This window comes from Camelus bactrianus, chromosome 1 (assembly GCF_048773025.1).
Source record: "Camelus bactrianus isolate YW-2024 breed Bactrian camel chromosome 1, ASM4877302v1, whole genome shotgun sequence".
In the NCBI taxonomy this organism is placed as follows: domain Eukaryota; kingdom Metazoa; phylum Chordata; class Mammalia; order Artiodactyla; family Camelidae; genus Camelus; species Camelus bactrianus.
This window is the reverse complement of record NC_133539.1, coordinates 58,276,930-58,294,939: the sequence shown is the minus strand read 5'-3', so window position 1 is coordinate 58,294,939 and position 18,010 is coordinate 58,276,930. Positions and strand designations below refer to the sequence as shown.

At 36.0% G+C, this 18,010-nt stretch overlaps 1 protein-coding gene across 3 annotated transcripts in view; it reads right to left on the bottom strand.

The window, feature by feature from the left end:
* Window positions 1-18,010, bottom strand: part of SLC49A4 (solute carrier family 49 member 4) — a 79,032-nt gene that overhangs the window by 11,988 nt on the left and 49,034 nt on the right. For all 3 annotated transcript variants that reach the window (XR_012507255.1, XM_074364749.1, XM_010970946.3), the window contains exon 8: window positions 5,622-5,804. Coding sequence is in view for 2 of the 3 variants with exons in the window: in XM_074364749.1 (XP_074220850.1) it covers window positions 5,622-5,804 (183 nt within the window). In the remaining variant the exon portion in view is untranslated. The remainder of the gene's footprint in view (window positions 1-5,621; window positions 5,805-18,010) is intronic.

The window sequence follows — 18,010 nt, the reverse complement described above, 5'->3', positions numbered from 1 at the left end:
TACAGAATGCTAATACTGCCTTAATCTTCAAAAACCATCCTAAAGATTCCCCTGCTGCTGCTGTAGTTTAATCCATAATTCATATGACGAAAAGAGCAATTTATGCTCAGGAATGGAAATCAGAAAACCAACCAGTAAGAAAAGATGCTGAAATACCTCCCCTCCCCCCATAATATGTTCACAAAAGCAGCCTTTCTACCTCTCAATTTCTACATTTAAAGAGTCAGACATGCTATTCTATAGCATGGAACAAAGACACATATTTCAATGGTATTTTCATGCAAAGCTGTTTTCTGTGTTTTACTTGGATTGCCTATAATGGAAACACTCAGAAAGGCTGCAACCTCTGGGATCTTGTCTTTATTCCGATGGTCCTTGACATGACACACCAGGTACTTTCTGCTTTTATATTAACCACAGAGCCTCTGGATTTCTGATGATAATTTTAACAGGCAAAAAGAAGCGGTGAAAAAAATAGGAAAAGCAGTAAAATAGAGATAACAGCATACTGCTTATATTAAAGGTGAGAGTTTTGACTTCATGGTCGAATTATAAGCAATAGCTAAAAGTATTGACAAAGAGGACTACAATGAGGCTGTTTTCTAAATCTTAGAGACTGTATTTCAGGGGAGTTAGAACAACACACATAAAGCAACAGTCAACTTGTCCTAGAAATTAGTCAAATATTGCCAACGCAGACCTTTATTTCATCAGAGCTGTAAAACTATTCCTTCTACCTGGGTTCAGATGAAATCTCTAAAAATATCTCAAGATTGTTCTTCAGCGTCATGGTTTGTTGGCTGGTTTTCACGATTGTGCCTCTCTGAAAAGTCAGATCCACCTTTCAGTAAGTTAACTTGGCTCAATCAACTACCAGTGTTTTTTGAAATTATTTGCCTTTTCAGAAAACAAAAGGTCAGAGACGGAACCTCACTGCATTTCCTCACTGAAAACCATTCACATAAAGCACAGCTAAGGTGCTCTAACACGTATGAAATGGCTGGTTTAAAAGTTCAATTTGACTTAGCAGAAGCAAAGTCAACTGCATTCCCTTTGCAGCCCAGTGTTACATGACATAATTAAACCAACAGTCTTGATCCATCGAAATTTTCTTTATATCTTTTAAAGTGAGCAGTTTTCCAACATTCCTTCCCTCTGCCATTCACTAGAGAAAATACACATCCGTACTCCAAGGCTCCACAATGCACCCCTACACTTCTCTAGATCATCTCCTGAGGACTGCCGATTCACAGTGAGACAGGGGCTGTCCTGCACTCAGGGCTCTGCACCCAGTGGTGAGGCTCTGCTGGGGCTGAACTAACTAGGATGGAGCACTTTTGCTTTTCACCTCATCTCTCCCTGCAGTGATGCCATGCTTTTGGCTCTACCACCTTCAAGTATATGTCTGGTTCCAGACACCACCCTCCAGAACCAACCTTCTACTTTCTTTGGTGATTTAACCACAATTACGGTAATTTAACAAAGTCGTCTCCATTTCCTCTCAAGAGAAGCCAGATGACACCACAATTTCACCGTGTAATGCCCTGCTCCCTTTATTCCACATTAATTACCCAACAGCTTTGACCATCACATTGCATTATTTTACTTCTTAGATACAAAATTACTTCTCACTAGTCCACATCTGTTGAACCTGTTCTCCTGGTAAGCACTGGTCAGTGCCTCCTTCCTCAGCACACAGTGCAGCCTCAAATTCATGGTCGGCTACTTCAGTATGAAAGGACTGAGGTAAAAACCTTTAATGTTTTTAGCCAAAACCTGCTGCAAACCTTCTAGAACAACAAAAGACAATAACAAACTACAGAACAAGCTACAAACTATAAATCAGAACATCAGAATACATTTCAGAGCATATAAGGAATATAACAGCATTCCCAAATTGATTTTGTATGTGAGGTTATTAGAATAAAGCATCACAGAGCTGTCTGAAATAACTCGCTGAGATTTGAAAAGCAAACATTACGAGAAGCAACTCAGTTTTGCAAATATGCTTATATTAAGGAGCAAGTAACTTTTTGGGAAAGTGATCTTGAAAAACCCAAGTCAGAAAAACTCCAAGAAATTTCCAACGCAGTCCCAGGTTCCCAAAGCAGAATCAATACAGAACATGGGGAACCCTGTGACCTGGGGCTCCAAATAAGCCCGTGGCGGCAGAGAAGCCTGTGGGACATTCGCCGTCAGTGGTCATGATCTGCAAGCAGATCACCAGTGGAGCCTATCTTGCTAGGCAAGGCACTCTGATGTGGCCATTGTGGGGTTAGCCTGCCCCGCCCCGAAAAGCTGTATCTGATAGTCATCTACCAGGCAGCACATGGTGGGGAGATAAAAACTCTAGTTGGGAAGTGATCTAAAAAAACCACAGACCTTTATGATGATTAAAAATCAAGTCTTCCAATCATGTAACTAACAGTTGAATTTTGATCTAACTTCTGGGTGAGTGTTTCAAGTTTAAAATGACTGAATTATGACATTCGGACACTGGCTCTAATGGCAGAGGATTCAATTTTTCATATAAGATGTTTAGCACACTGTATGCTGTGGAACTAAAAGCTATTTTTAGGAAATAATTCTACAGAATTTTCAGATCTGTAATTTACGTGTCATCATACCTCAGCTATAAGGAATGTGGACTTCTGCTACAGGACTTTTGGGGCGGAATCAATTAATCATAAGTGAAAGAATCTCAATAGAGTAACTTTTTAGTCTTAGAGGGACATGGGGTGTGTTTGTGTGTATTCACTATACACACTGACAAATAAGCATATAAAAGCATTTCTTTAAAATAGAAGCCTAAATATTTAAATTCCTAATATCAATCAGCTAATTATCCAGAAGAAAAGAAAACATTTGGTAAGTACCATCTCTGCCCTGGTCTAAGATAAATTTCACATTTATCTTCTCATTAACACTAAAAGGTCAAAATGTACTGAGATTTTTTTTTTGTCCTGAAAATCATCCTGTTCTATTAAGATTTTTAAAGTTTTATTTTTCACAATAATCATGGAGTTTAGGTAGAAGTCTTTAACATCTACAAAGATATGTGTAAGAACACGTGATCAGAAACCAATCCAAAAAGAGGGAAGCTTTTTCTCCCCCAGCGCGATAAATCATTGATTACATCAGTGGGATAGGAATTAGCAGAAATGATGCTAAGTGTTTCTTCTGCTCTCTATGCCAAAGAAACAAAAATATCTGCTTGTATCTGGTCACTACAAATCTGCAAAATGAGGAGTGAGCACTGACTGATGTCAGTTCCAGCTGTTCCTGTCAGGCACCAGTCTGCTGGACAAATCAGAAGCTGCCTCTGGACCAGGAGAGTGACAGAGATACTCTGCCGGCCGAGCACAATGAACAGGAGTGCACTGGGCTCCTCCACAGTCAGACAGTGTAGGAGTAGTTTCTGCCTTAAACTGATCTATAAATACGTGCTTGTTATATTCTAGAGGCCACATGCAAGAAGTTTACTGGAGGATAACATTACCTGGCATCTACTGTTGGTTTTAAATGCTGGGAAGACAAAATGATTTCTCTCCAGACAGAAGAAATCATGTTCAGCCAAGGTTCAAGGACCACTCAGCCCACCTGTGTCCATAAGCAGGAAAAATGTGTCTACTGTTGCCCATAGGGGCAACAACCACCTCTGATACTTTACCAGGGAAAAGAGAGGCACTGAGCCTCCTAATTTCAACTGTGACAAAGCTGACGTGGATTAAAGGTGATAATGTAATAACCGTTAGATGATTTTGTTTAGAAAACTAATTGTGTCAAAGACCTTACTCTGACACCTGGCGATGGCATCTTCCCTAAAAGAAACACACGTTTCCAGGAGGACAGTGCAGAGTGGTCTGACTTCATCAACATCGTACTCCTTTGACAATATTACTCCCTTTCACAGGCTAAAGCAAACATTAGGTTTAGCGAAGTTGAAACCTCCTCTACCTGCATTACTGGTCGATAGAAATGATCCAGTTTGTTGTTACTTATATTAAGAAACTAATGTATCATTCGGATACTCTTTGCTGTTAGGTGAAAATGCTATGCCAAAGGCTGCACAAAAGTCAGAGAGATTCTGTCTCATCAGCTTTGAAAGTTTTAAAAATTTATTTTCCACTCAAGGAAGTTACCATGGCTATTATTTCAATTATAAGTCTGCCAGGATTCCTATAAACAATTAGGTCTCTTCGAGTGCTATATTTTAGAGCATTTCTTACATTTGAGTCTTACAAATAATACTCTTCCATGTACAAATTATCCAAATTTACTGGTATTTGATGAGTAGTTGGGAAAACAACAACCAGGAAAAAAAAAGGTAGTAACATTCAGCTTAAGATAAAATAAAATGGGCTATAAATCTAGCAGAAATTAATAAAAGCTTTATATTTAAGACTCACGAGTATAAAATAAAAATAAAAAGTACAGAAGTATAAAATAAGTCTAAATCCTTATTTTAACATGCAAAAAAAAGAAGCCTAGATAATTGTGCCCCAATTTTCTAAAATAGACAGATTTGGACCGCAGAAAAGACAATATCAAAGAAAAGCAAACAACTGTGCCAAACAGAGCCACTAGAAACCCGTGGACCTCAGCACCAGCAGCGCTGGCCTTCAACACCCCCAGCAGTCTCCCCAGCTGTCCGTGGAGCATCTCCCTCCACCTCCTCAAAGGCTGGTTTACTCGTGTCTCCTTAAGCCCTTTTTCCACTGTCTTCCCACCAACTCTTCATAGAGGAACTGGCTGCTAAGCAGAAAGTTGGCGCCCTCTAGAAGGAACTCCCTGAACAACCTGCTCAGCAGAGGCCTCTGCTTCTCTGCCCATGCACACTGCCTTCTCTCCACCTCCTTTCCTCCAAGGCTAATGCTGCTACTTGGGTTAGGACTCCATCCCTTCCTCTTTTGTAAGGACCTCCTCCTTCTTCAAAGGTATACCCCTGTGTTCTAACTTCAACCTTCCTCTCTGTACCTGTACTGACCAATTCAATAGCCACTAGCCACATGTAACTATTTAAATTTAAATCAATTAAAATGAAATAAAATTTAAAAATCCAGTTTCCTAACTGCACTAGCTTCATGGGGCTAGCGGCTCCTGTGTTGGACAGTGCAGATAAAGAGCATCTCCATTATAAAATGTTCCACTGGACAGAGCTGTCCTATACATGCCATCCACTCCCTGGGTGACCTCTCATTCATCACCAAAGCTTTAAAACACATACATGAGGAAAAATGATATCCTATTTAGATACCTAATACATATCTCCTAACACATAGGTGACTCCTAACCTTAATTTCTACCTTATGCTAAGACAATAGATTCTAAGTACTTTTTTAAAAAGCAAGGTACCAGTGGTTTGCATATTAGAATCACCTGGGGGGCTTTTAAAACTAGACATGCTGGGCCCCAGTCCAGATTAACTAAATCAGAAACTCTAGAAGTGTGAGGGTGCATCAGATCAGGCTGGGATGCATTTCAAGAAAAGCAACTGATGATATTTTCTTTTATTGGCATGTAAAAGCTCAAAGTAATCTGCCTTAGTGAGAATTCTCCATATAAATTCCTTATACATCAGTGCCACATTTAGATAGTAAATAAAAAGTTAAATTTCTTACCTGTGTGATAAAATGTGAGAAAAAACAAAAGTACTCCCATGAACATATTACTTAAAAAAGTGACAACTCCGCAAGTAATTCCTTCTGGAACTGGATAGACAGTTTCCACAAAAAGCTCAAAAAATATAGGTATGCTGCTGTTCAGGAACACTCCCAGGAGAATACAGGAGGCGTACAATGTCACTAAAATGAAAACACAAACATTTTAGTTTCACGGTAGCAGCAGTGAATCATATCAGACCTACTGGGTGTTCTCTTTCATTAAGTATCAACTCTGGAATTTCATCTCGTCTCAATGGTAGTAATTTCACACATCTGTCAGCTCTTTGCTCAGGTTTTGTGAAGGAGATAGAAAAAGGTTCTGTTGCTGGATGATTACCAGTTTATTTGCTTTATCTTTTTGGTGGATTTATTCCAAAGCACAGAAACAATTTTACCACTATAATGTAATTAAAAGGATTCTCTCCCCTTAGTCATAGTCCTGGCATATAGAGAGATAAAATATAGCAACTTAATTCAAAATCTAGACTCATTCTATAATTTTAATGAGAACTAAAATAAAAAAAAAGATGTAAGAAGCATTGTTACTGAAAATTATATATTTGTAGACTGATTAGTAACAGTACAAGTACAAAATAAAAATTATCCAGTATGTAATCCCTGGAGAAACACTTAATACAGATTTAGTCCTCAATTTTGGAATAAGTTTCTTGTCAACAGTTTTTAAAAAAATATGTAACATTTTTGGAGCATAGAAAAAAATTTCATCTAGAGATATATAATTAATAGTGGCTAGGATCCCAGATTAGCCAATAAATAGCCTAATTACCATAGTGAAATCTTTGAATAAAGACATTATTATTATTCTTAGAAAAATGTTTAAAAAAAAAAGAAAAATGTTTACAGAAATGCACCCCATTTCAAATAATTATATCAGTGATACTGTTTACACACAAACCTTCATTAATTTTAATTTGAAAGTGAGAACAGAATGAGGAAAAAATGATATCCTATTTAGAAACCTAACACATATCCCCTTAGACTAGTAAGCATATTATACCCACTGATGATAATGAACAGCACCTATTCTAGACTTACGGTTACCAGGAAAATATTTTTAATAAAAATATTTGTTAAGGAAAAAAAAAGTTTCTGTATAGGAACTGCAGAAAGTGAGGGAACTAGCCTAAATCTGTTATGTATTATCCATAGAACGTATCAAATTACCAGTTTACCTTAACTGATTGCAAACATTAACAGTCCTAAAAACAGTATCCACTGTTTTCTAATAGAATTTCTCCAATTAATCTCAACTCCCACTTCTCCAATTACACTAGCCTTTCAGGATTATAAAATATTTATCGTATTCCAGTACCACAAATAGCTAGCGCGCACTCTGACGTTCTCTGAGGAGAAGACACGTACAGAAACAGACAACAAAAGGACAACAGTGAGTGAAGAGCACTCAGCTGGCTAAAGCAGTGACCGAACTATTCACAGGAGTAAACGGGAGCATCTGATAGTTATAATAAATACCATTTAAAACAGGAAACAATTTTCAAGAGATTCTTAAAAACAAAACCAAACCCACTACCTCATGCTCACTGTATATCTGCTGGACATACGTCATGCAGATCAACTTAACACATTCTGCTTACACATGACTTTAGTGGTACATGTGGAAATCTAGGGAGGGACTATCACTGGTACCTTACAGACTATTCTATCCACAAAACACTTCATACTGACTTACTGGTCAGTCAGGGTAACCAGAACAGAGATGGCTACTGACCCAAAACAGAGGAACCTAGGGGTTTAAGACAAGAAAACACTGAAATAAATGACAACAAAAAGCAAACTCTTAAGAACCAAGTGCTACTTCTAAGTAAGAATTCACAACAAATCACTGATGGAATTAGCTGCTTTTAGGAAATACGTTTGGAAATAATCCTTTTTTTATATTTCTGAAGGAAATAAACCCTCACATGTAATTTATAATCAAGAAAATTAAAATGTAATAATTGAAAAGTAATCAAAATCTGTATTTAAAGTTGTAAAATAAAGAATAAGGTAAGGATGAGGACATACTGAAAGGGGACTGTTTACTGAAAAGAGATTTGAAAAGAGTCTTGAAAAGAGAATTGATTTTTATCAAGCACATTATAAAAAAAAAAAAAAAAAGAAAGACATGGGATGTCTCAGAAGAGCAGAGCCCAGTGAAGCAGGGGGCCCTGTGTGAAAATCCCTCAAGACAATGCAATTCCCTTGGCTTCATTTCATTTTCCTTAAAAATCTTCTAATTTTGGTTTCCTATGTATCTAAATTCTCGGAAGGGAAGAGGAAATCTTTGTCACTGGAAAGATAAAATTTCTATTGTGGTTAAACATTGTTGATGGAACTGTGGCTAGTCCATCTTCTGGTGGGTAATTTGGGAATGTCTATCAAAATAAATAATGTACTTACTCTTTGACCCAGCAATTCCATTTCTAGGAATTTATCCTACAGCTATGCAGGTACAAGTATATACAGAACACTCACTGCAATATTGTTTGCAGTGTGAAAAGATTAAAAACGATTTAAGTGTCCACAAAGGTATATATATCATACAACCATTAAAAATGAAGCATTTCTGTATGTGCTGATATTACTGACATCAACGATATATAAGTGAAAACGTACAGAAAAGTGTGTTAAAGGACACACAAAGACAGACAGGCAGACAGGCAGACAGACAGACACATACACACATACACACACGCACCTGTTGTAAATGTATAGAATTCTCTGGGAAATACCCAAGAAACTGACATACAGGGTTGCCTCTAGAGAGAGAAATTGGGGGCCATGGGAGGGTAGACATTTTTTATTGTACACTCTTTCCCTACTATTGGAATTTAGTTTTTACTATGTGTAACTCTTACCTATTTAACAAAATAAAAAAAGAGAAATGGCACTATAAACTAATGAATTGGCAGCTGATCCAATGCTACTTCAAACAGGTTTGTTAGTTCCCTGACTCAGAAATGATTATCACTGGGGGAGCTGACCCACACATCTGATGTCCACACCCAGCAGCCACATAACCCAGCCTTGGTCCAGGATGCTCGACATAAATATTCCCACTTCATTTATTAGAACTCCTAGTATACGCAGGATAAGTGGGCTGAGACTGCTGATATAACTTCCAGAGGCCAGAAATCAAAAATCAAGGATTTTCATTTAATTCTCTCACTCTTGGTGTTTGCTTCTTGTATTACATAAAAATGATGACCAGGAGTTTTATTTTACACTGGTTGGGTATGTTGAAATCACCTGTTACTGCAGAAACTAAAGAATCAGAATAATTTACATAGGAAAGGGTTAAATTAAGATCTTCATAATCAGAATGGGGAAAGGAATCTGTGTCAGGAATGATTTAATATTTTCCCCAGTGTTCTGGGACATGCATAAAGTAAAAGCTGATAATTATGAGTCTGAACTTGACTTCCGTTTGAATTTTCAGTTTAGAGTCTGATACAGTACCTTTACACACTGGTTTGGCAGATCCAGTGGGTGAATGTCATCTATTAAAAGTCAGGCAGACAAGATAATTTCCTGCTCGTCAGAGAGGGTTCAAACTACACGATCATTAAATATTTCCATGACTTTCTATAGTACTGATACTAAAATTAAAACAGACTGCATTTCGATTAAAAAGTCAAGGTAATTTAGCAGAATAAACACAATGCTGGTGAGAATTTTTTTCAAAGAAGCTAATAAAATTTCATAGGCCCATAATTTAAATTGCAAAAGACAAAGTCCTGTGTACTACAAAATATAGTTACAATGGATGTATTTCAAGAATATGAATTGGAAGAACTCCTCCCTCCACCCCTGCTTCCAGCGACAAACCAAGTTACTAAACTTTAGGGAAATAAAACTATGTATGAATACATTCTTATTAATCAAAACACTCAAACCTTAGGTGATCAGCAGTTATAAAACAAATCACAAAATTTCGGAGAACTATCTCTATTCAACATTTAATGAGATTCTCAAGATATCATCAATAACAATAACGATTTCAAATCTTGGATTTATATCACTTAAAAATGACTTTTAAACTATTTTTAAATATATTATCATATTTGATCACACTATCAACTCTTCGAGGCAGGTAAAGCAAGCAGTGACTGAAGTTCTGAAAGTCAAAATGACTTAAGAAGAAACAATGTAAATTGGCAATGCTAATCGGCAATGCTAATGACAATACAGTTAAGGCCTGCAGAACCTAGCATGTTTTCCACCAAGCCACTGTGTCAGACTGCAGAAAAATTTATTTCTCTTATTCAATGGTATTGACACAAAAGGCACGCTTCTCAAATCTGTATTCCACATAAAAGCTGGAAGTGACTGCACATGAGACAGATAACAGAACAAGAAACAGCACCAAAAGGTTACAAATAAAAAGATGAACTTTAATCATGATAAATGTAAAATGTGTACAAGAATTATTGCTTAGGTATACAATAGGGAAAACTTAGCTTTAAGTTCTTTCTTCAAAGCCATTTATCAAGAGCCTCTTACATGCAAGCAGCCATGCTGGCACAGTAAACAGGACACGCTCTACCCTCCAATCACTCCTAATCTAAAGAAATATGAGGGATGCTAGTTGGCTCAGCAGCCATTTACACACACAGTGTTAAAAAGATAATTTTACTTCATTCTCTCTTAAAAAAAAGTCAAAACAACCAGAAAGCTATGTCTAATCAAGAGAAGCCACGGCCTCCCAGCATTAGGTGCCAAGTGCAGGAGAGAAAGTGCTAAATTCTAGTATTACTGTGGACTCTGACAAGCTATGGTGGGTTTAGAAGAGAGTGAATCCAAGTTTGATGAGGAAAGGTTTTGAGAACCAGGGGATGTTTAGATTAATGGCTAAGTCCACACATGACCAATATCTTCAAATGTTTGGAGGGCTGTCAATGGAAGAGGAAGGGAGCCAACTTGCTCAGTGGGAGCTGTCTTGCTCCAGATCTGAAGAAATTTCCCAGGACCTGGAGCTGACTAACAAGGGAGGTTTTCATTTAAGTTGTGGAAATGTGAACATATATCTGGATTGTAATGGAAGAGATTCATTTATTGAATCATAAGTTCTATCAAATGATGACTAAGGTTCATTTAAACAGATCAATCACAAATTAAAACACATGTAGGTATAGAGCTTAACTAGGATATTAAAAACAAAACTCTGTATAGGTACTTCTAAGTGGACAAGAGTAACAGAAAAAAAATTTTACACTTGTTAAGAAGCATTATAAACAAGAAATAAGGACTATAAAATAACAATATATTTTTACCATGAATTATTTTATGGATTAGAATCAAGAAATTTCCCTAAAGAGTAGGTTTACTGCATTAATATACTTTGTTGGATAAACTTTTATTATTGTGCATATTGACTGAGTTTTTATTTCATGATAAAAGAAAGTTAACTTGGAATTATTAGATTACACCTTTATTAAAAAATATTTCTATAATCTCAATTAAACCTTATATTGCAAGTGAAAATACTCCTTTTGGAAATAAAGATATATGTGTAAAAAGAAACAGTAAATATTCAAAAGTTTGTTAATTACATAGTTTCCGGAGGTTTTGGGCATGTGGAGTAAGTAAATACATATGTGGGTGTATACCAACGTATATTTCTACATCACTGAGCTGTGCCTTTCTTCTCAGCCTCACATTTTCTTCCTAAACATGACTGCTGTGGCCTTCATGATCCATCATAGATCATAGATCACCATAATTAGAACAGGCAGTACATGAAACTGGGGTTCCAAAAGAGGATGGGGCATAGTTTGCTGCAATATTCATTAATGGTGATGAGTTTCTTTTGTGTGTTATTAATTTGTGGGTGTCCCTTGTTAAGCCCCTTTGTTGGCATAGTTTAGTCCTATAAAGGTGGACAGTTATGTTTAGAGTCCCTTATGGCTAGAAGGCAATGTTATGATCTTGCAGAAATGAATCACAACTAATAATCCTTTGAAATAGTGGGCCCAGAGTAGAGATCAGTTGTGAAATCGGATATCCCAGGTACAGGTTTATCAGTAACTTCTAAGCTCCCAAAGAATGATGTATGGTTCTGCAGAAGGCAATGTGCTATTAAGTCATGGAACATTAACTGATCATCTGGTTAAGAACATTAACTGATCATCTGGTTAAGCCCTCTACCTTCAAGAAACACAGATTCTGCCTGAAGACATCTCTTCTGGAAAATCTTCATGGATAAGTATTACATGATCTTTCTCAAGAAGAAACATTTTTCTGAACATTTCATGACTCTTACATGAAAGGTTTTTCACAAATCCATTCTCTTCTTTTAATCTATGTTCTATTTTTGCCTCTTGATCAGTCTTGAACATGAGTAATTCACTTTTAGTTCATAAAATTTGAAAACAATAATTAAGTCACTTCCTTAGCCTGCTTTCTTTAAAGCTTAAAATCCCTAATTTCCTTAATATTATGTATTTCTTTAATCATGTTCATCATCCTTTTCTGAATTTTCTCATTTCCCCCCATTTCCAGGTAGGTATATATTTTTATTTCTTGGCATGTTATTAAAATGGGACATAATTATCTTAATAAAGGCAAAATACATGAAAATATAATAAGAGGATTATTCTCTAGCCTATACATGCCACATGCCTTTCAATACAACCAAATATCTTTTCTTTCTTCAAATATCACTGGAAGTCAGCTTGTAGTCAGCTATCACCCTTACGTCCAGCTAATCATCCTCCCTTACTCTCCCCCGCCCACTATCTGTTTCTGACATCACCATCGTGGCATTCGAGTGCCGTTAATTAGATGAAGAACCTCTCCCAAAGCATCTTCTATTAAACAGTCAAATTATATTGTTTCAGCAAACACCAAAGTGCTAACATTTTTCAAAATGCCATTTTCAAAGTATTCATCTGTTTGGTGACAAATGACATGTGACTTGTGGCTAACAGGGCTAGACATCTGGTTCTCAGATAAAGTGAATAATGTATTTTCATAATTTTGTTTATAGCATAAGCTTCAAGACTTTGAAACTCATGAGTTTATTTATTGCCCTACTATAGATAAGTCAATTAATAAAGGTATAATACAATTTCAAATATTGAGTTTCCCTAAGGAAATACTAAAAGCATCCTGCTGATAGTCTCCAAGAGGATACGTGTAAGCAAGTACGTGTATCAAAAGAGTACATCTTCAGATAGAACGGAATGATCCGGTTTTTCTTCTGGGAAGATGGCAACGATAATACGAAGATCAGTGGACTACAAAAAAATTGCACTGGAAGGTCTGAACAGTAGTAGCACTTATAACACATGGGTTGAGCAAAATTAATAGCTTTTAATTTATTATGTCAAGCACTTTTCATGTTGTTTCTTCTGATTTATAAAAAATAATAGAAATACTAAGTTTCCTAGAAACTGGAAAAAGTCTAGATATTTTCCTGATTAAAAAAAGAATGACTCTGGTGAAAAAGAAACACGAATTTGCCATTACTGACTTTTTTTTTTTTCCATTATTGACTTTTAAATACCAGCCTAGAGGTCTAGATTTGTCTATAATTGGATTTTGTAGTAAGTTCCCTTTCATGAAACCTTTTTTTAGTTAAAAAGGAATTAGGTCAGATTTTTACAAAGCCAGTAAGAGCACCTGTGAGAGATTTATTCAAATTCTCCATTGTTCCATTAAAATGTGCCCTTTGCCTTCCTACAGCTGGTGCTGAATAACAAAAAGTGGCCAAGCTTCCTATTACTGGCAGTGAGTCATATCCACTGAGATTCAAAATGGGCTAAAATATACTCCACTCCTTCCTTCACTCATTCATTCATTACTCCAGGTACGGGGGTGGGAGATGGGGTCAGAATTTATAAGGCAAAAGTCCATGTTCCAGATTTTCAGACTGGTAGGGAAGATAAGACATATACTCAAGGGAATATTAAGTGGTAAGTATCAGGAAAGAGAAAAAAAAATGCTATGATAATTCAGAGGAGGTATGTGAACAAATCTATAGTCCTTAAGACAGTGTATTTGTAAGTTAAAAATGCATCTTTCAGGAGTTTCTAAGTGACATTAAAAAACTGACTTATATTTGAAAACAATAGTAGGATTTATAAATTCAATGGTTGTTAAGACATACACATCAAACTCAACCTTTCAATTCTAGCTTTGATTTAGTTTAGAATTCTGCTTTCCTATCTGTACAACATAATTATTTTCAAGGGCAGAATGGGAAAACTATCTTGACTAGGGTCAATTACATCAATTTTCTTTAAAGATTTAAAAAGATGTATAGTTTTCAAATATACATATATATTTTCTGATTATAAAAGTAAAACATGCTCATTGTTACAACTCCAGTCAAAACAGGAGGTAAAAAATTAAATTCATAATGCAGCCATCCAGAGATAAAACTGTTAATTTTATCATATTAAATAGAAAATACATGACATTTAATAAATGTACTATCTCATAATGAATATTCTTCACTTAATTCAAAGGGAAAAAATCTGTTTATCATGTACTCACGACTATGTTCTCATAAAATCTAACAGATGCATACTTGACATACAGTATCACACAAAAAATCTGAGTGTAATGCCATGAACAAGAAGAGTTGTAAACTAAAACTGTTCCACCAGAATGCTGTACAACTGCTAAGTTTGAAATTATACCAGAATAAAATAAAAAATTCTGGCTCAGAATACTTGTCAAAATTACTCGAAACCCTAATGAAGGAATGTTAGTATATAAAAAGTGCACAGTGTCCAAAAATGATTACTCTGGACAACTGGGATTTATAGACAAAGCAATAAACACTAAAAAGAGGGAATCCTGGCATGATGGTGTAGACCAGAGGTTTCCAAACCTTCCGTCTCAGCACCCTAGTGTCTCAGTATTTTTTCACAGTGCTTCAAGGCCAAAAGAAATAGCTAACAATTCCTTTAGTCACATGGTTAGTCCAAACAACTTAATATACATATGTCCTAATAATTTAGTGGTCATTAAAAATAATACCCATATATTGAAAGAAATATATTTTTATTTCATTCTTAAATAACTACAATTACTTAATAATGGGATGTGTGCATCTGATGGGCACTGCACGACTTCTCAAATCTTGTAATCAGAATGACACCACTGCCCTCATTTCCTGTTCCATGCTGAATTTTGTGCAGTATTGCTTTTTATTACAGCAACTGCAGAAACCTTAACTTTGTAAAGACATGACATCATCAAAAAGAATGTAGAGGATCTAAATATAAAACTGGAGACTCTCTTGAACTAGTGGTTCGCAGTGTCTGACAGCTATGGAATATCCTTGTTTCCTTCAGAAATGTGAATAATGCATGTTGTTTTTGTGAGTTTGCTGTGGCACTCCAGGGCAGCGTGCTTGGTGCAGTCTAGTAATCATGGGTGTAGTGCAACCTCATCCCACTGCCCTTTAAAAGATTTGATGCCTCTGATGTGCAAACTACTGGTCTGTTTATTACAGAGCACGTAAATTCAACTCAGGATATGTAGTATTCCTTAATTACATGCAGCCAAAAGGAACTCTCCTCTCATGGGAGTCTCATGGAACATCCATGCCACTGGGTAACAGGCCTGGATAGAGCCATTCTCAGACTCTCATATACTCCTATCGACAGAAATGCTTGTTATAACAAATAATCCTGCAACCCTACAATCTACCTTTACAACAAATAATCCTATAATTAAACACAGAATCCAAAAGGTGGCTAAATGTCACTTGCAAATAGAATAAAAATATGCATCTTAAACAATCTTTTCTTAAAGGAAAGAAGCAACAACAGAGCCCTCTTGGTTTATAAGATAATCTGTCAGAGTAATTTTAAAAAGATCCCGTGAGGCAGAATAACGTCTCTTGCTTCCCCCAAAAGATATATTTTTTTGTGTCAGTTCCTGGAAACTGAATGTTACCCTTACATGGTGAGAAATATTAAAGGTGAAGATGGAATTAAAGTTGCTAATCAGCTGACTTAAATTTGGGAGATTATCCTGGATTTTCTGGGTAGGCCCAACGTAATCACAAGGATCCTTAAAAGTGGAAAGAGGCAGAATATGAAGTTCAGAGGAAGATGTGACCTTGCGAGGAAGGAACAGATGATGCAGTGTGAGAAGGACTTGACCTGCTGTTGCTAACTTTGCAGACAGAGGAAAGGGGCCACAAGCCAAGGAGTGTGGGCAGCCTCCAGATGTCAGAGAGGGCAAGAAAATGAATTCTTCCCTAGAGTCTGCCCACATTTTGATTTTAGCTTCGTGAGACTCAAGTTGGACTTCTGACTTACAGAAATATAAAATAAACTCATGGTTTTTTTTTTTTAAAGCCCCGTGTTTGTGGTAACATTAACAGCAGCCATAGAAAAAACTATAGACCCTTCAAATGATACTTATAACAATAAAAACAACAGCAGCTGTAAATGTTTCAGGTCAACTGGATGGGCTAATAATAAGTAAATTGCCTATCATACACTTCTTAGCCAGACTCACCAAGAAAAAAAGAGAGAGTACTCAAATAAATAAAATAAAAAATGAAAGAGATGTTACAAATTCTGCTGTAGAAATACAAAGGATAAAGGACTACTATCATGCAATTATGTGGCAGCAAAACAGACAACCTAGAAGAAATGGATAAAGTCCTAGAAACATTCAGCCTACAAAGCCTGAAGCATGATGAAACAGGCAACCTGACTAGGTCAATTACTAGCAAGGAGACTGGATCAATAATCAAAAACCTCTCAACAAATAAAATTCCATGAGCAAACATCTTCACTGATAAATTCTACCAAATATTCTAAGTTGAATTAATACCAATCCTTTTCAAATTCTTCCAAAAAGCAGAAGGGGAGGCTTCCAAACATATTTTGTAAGGCCAAAGCTACCAAAACCAGAGAAGGATAACACACACACAAAAAGAAAATTATAGGCCAATATCCCTCAAGAATATAGATGCAAAAATCCTCAACAAAATATTAACAAACCAAATTAAACAATACATTAAAAGGATCATACACCATGATCAAATGGGATTTATTCCAGCGATGCAAGGCTGGTTCAGCATCTGCATATCAGTCAGTGTGATACACCACATTAACAAAACCGAGGGATAAAAATGACGTGATCATTTCAACAGATGGAGAAAAAGCATCTGACAAAATTCGACATCCATTTACAATAAAAACTCTCAACAAAGTGGGTACAGAGGGAACGTACTTCAACATAATAAACGCTACATATGACAAGATTGCAGTTAACATCATAGTCAATGGTGAAAAGCTGAAAGTTTTTCCTCTAAGATCAGGAACAAGACAAGGATGCCCACTCTACACACATATATTCAACATAGTAGCTGGAAGTCCTAGTCACAGCAATTGGGCAAGGAAAAAAAAAAAAAAAGGCTTCAAATTGGGAAGGAAGAAGCAAAGCTGTCACTATCTGCAGATAACATGATATTATAGATAGAAAATTGTAGATTCCATCAAGAAACTGTTAGAACTAATAAATTCAGTAAAATTGCAGGCTTCAAAATCAACAGAAAAATCTGCTGCCTTCCTTTACGTTAATAAAGAACTATCAGAAAGAGAAATGAAGAAAACAATCCCATTTACAATTATATGAAAAAGAATAAAATACCTAGGAATAAATTTAACCAAGGAGGTGAAAGACCTGTATACTGAAAACTGCAAGATATTAAAGAAATTGAAGAAGACAAAAATAAATGGAAAGATATTCTGTGCTCACAGATTGAAAGAATTAACTGTTAAAATTTCCATACTACCCAAAGCAATCTACAGATTCTGTGTAATTCCTATCAAAATTCCAATGGCATTTTTTACAAAAATATAACAAATAATCCTAAAATTTGTATGGAACTACAAAAGACCCTAAATAGCCAAAGCAATCTTGAGAAAGAAGAACAAAGCTGGAGGCATCACAGACCCTGGTTTCAAACTATAATACAAAACGATGGTAATTTAAACAGCATGGTATTGGCATAAAAACAGACACACAGATCAGTGAAACAGAATAGAGAGCCCACAAATAAACCTACACACTTACAGTGAATTAATTTACAACAAAAAATACAAGAATATACAATAGGGAAAGGATAGTCTCTTCAATAAATGGTGTTGGGAAAATTGGATAACCACATGCAAAAGAACGAAATTGGACCACTATCATACAATATATGCAAAATTTAACTCAAAATGGATCAAAGACTTGAATGTAAAACCTAAAGCCATAAAACTCCTTGAATAAACTATAGACAGTAAGTTCCTTGACATAAGTTTTGGTAATAAGTTTTTGAATCTGACACCGAAAGCAAAAGCAAC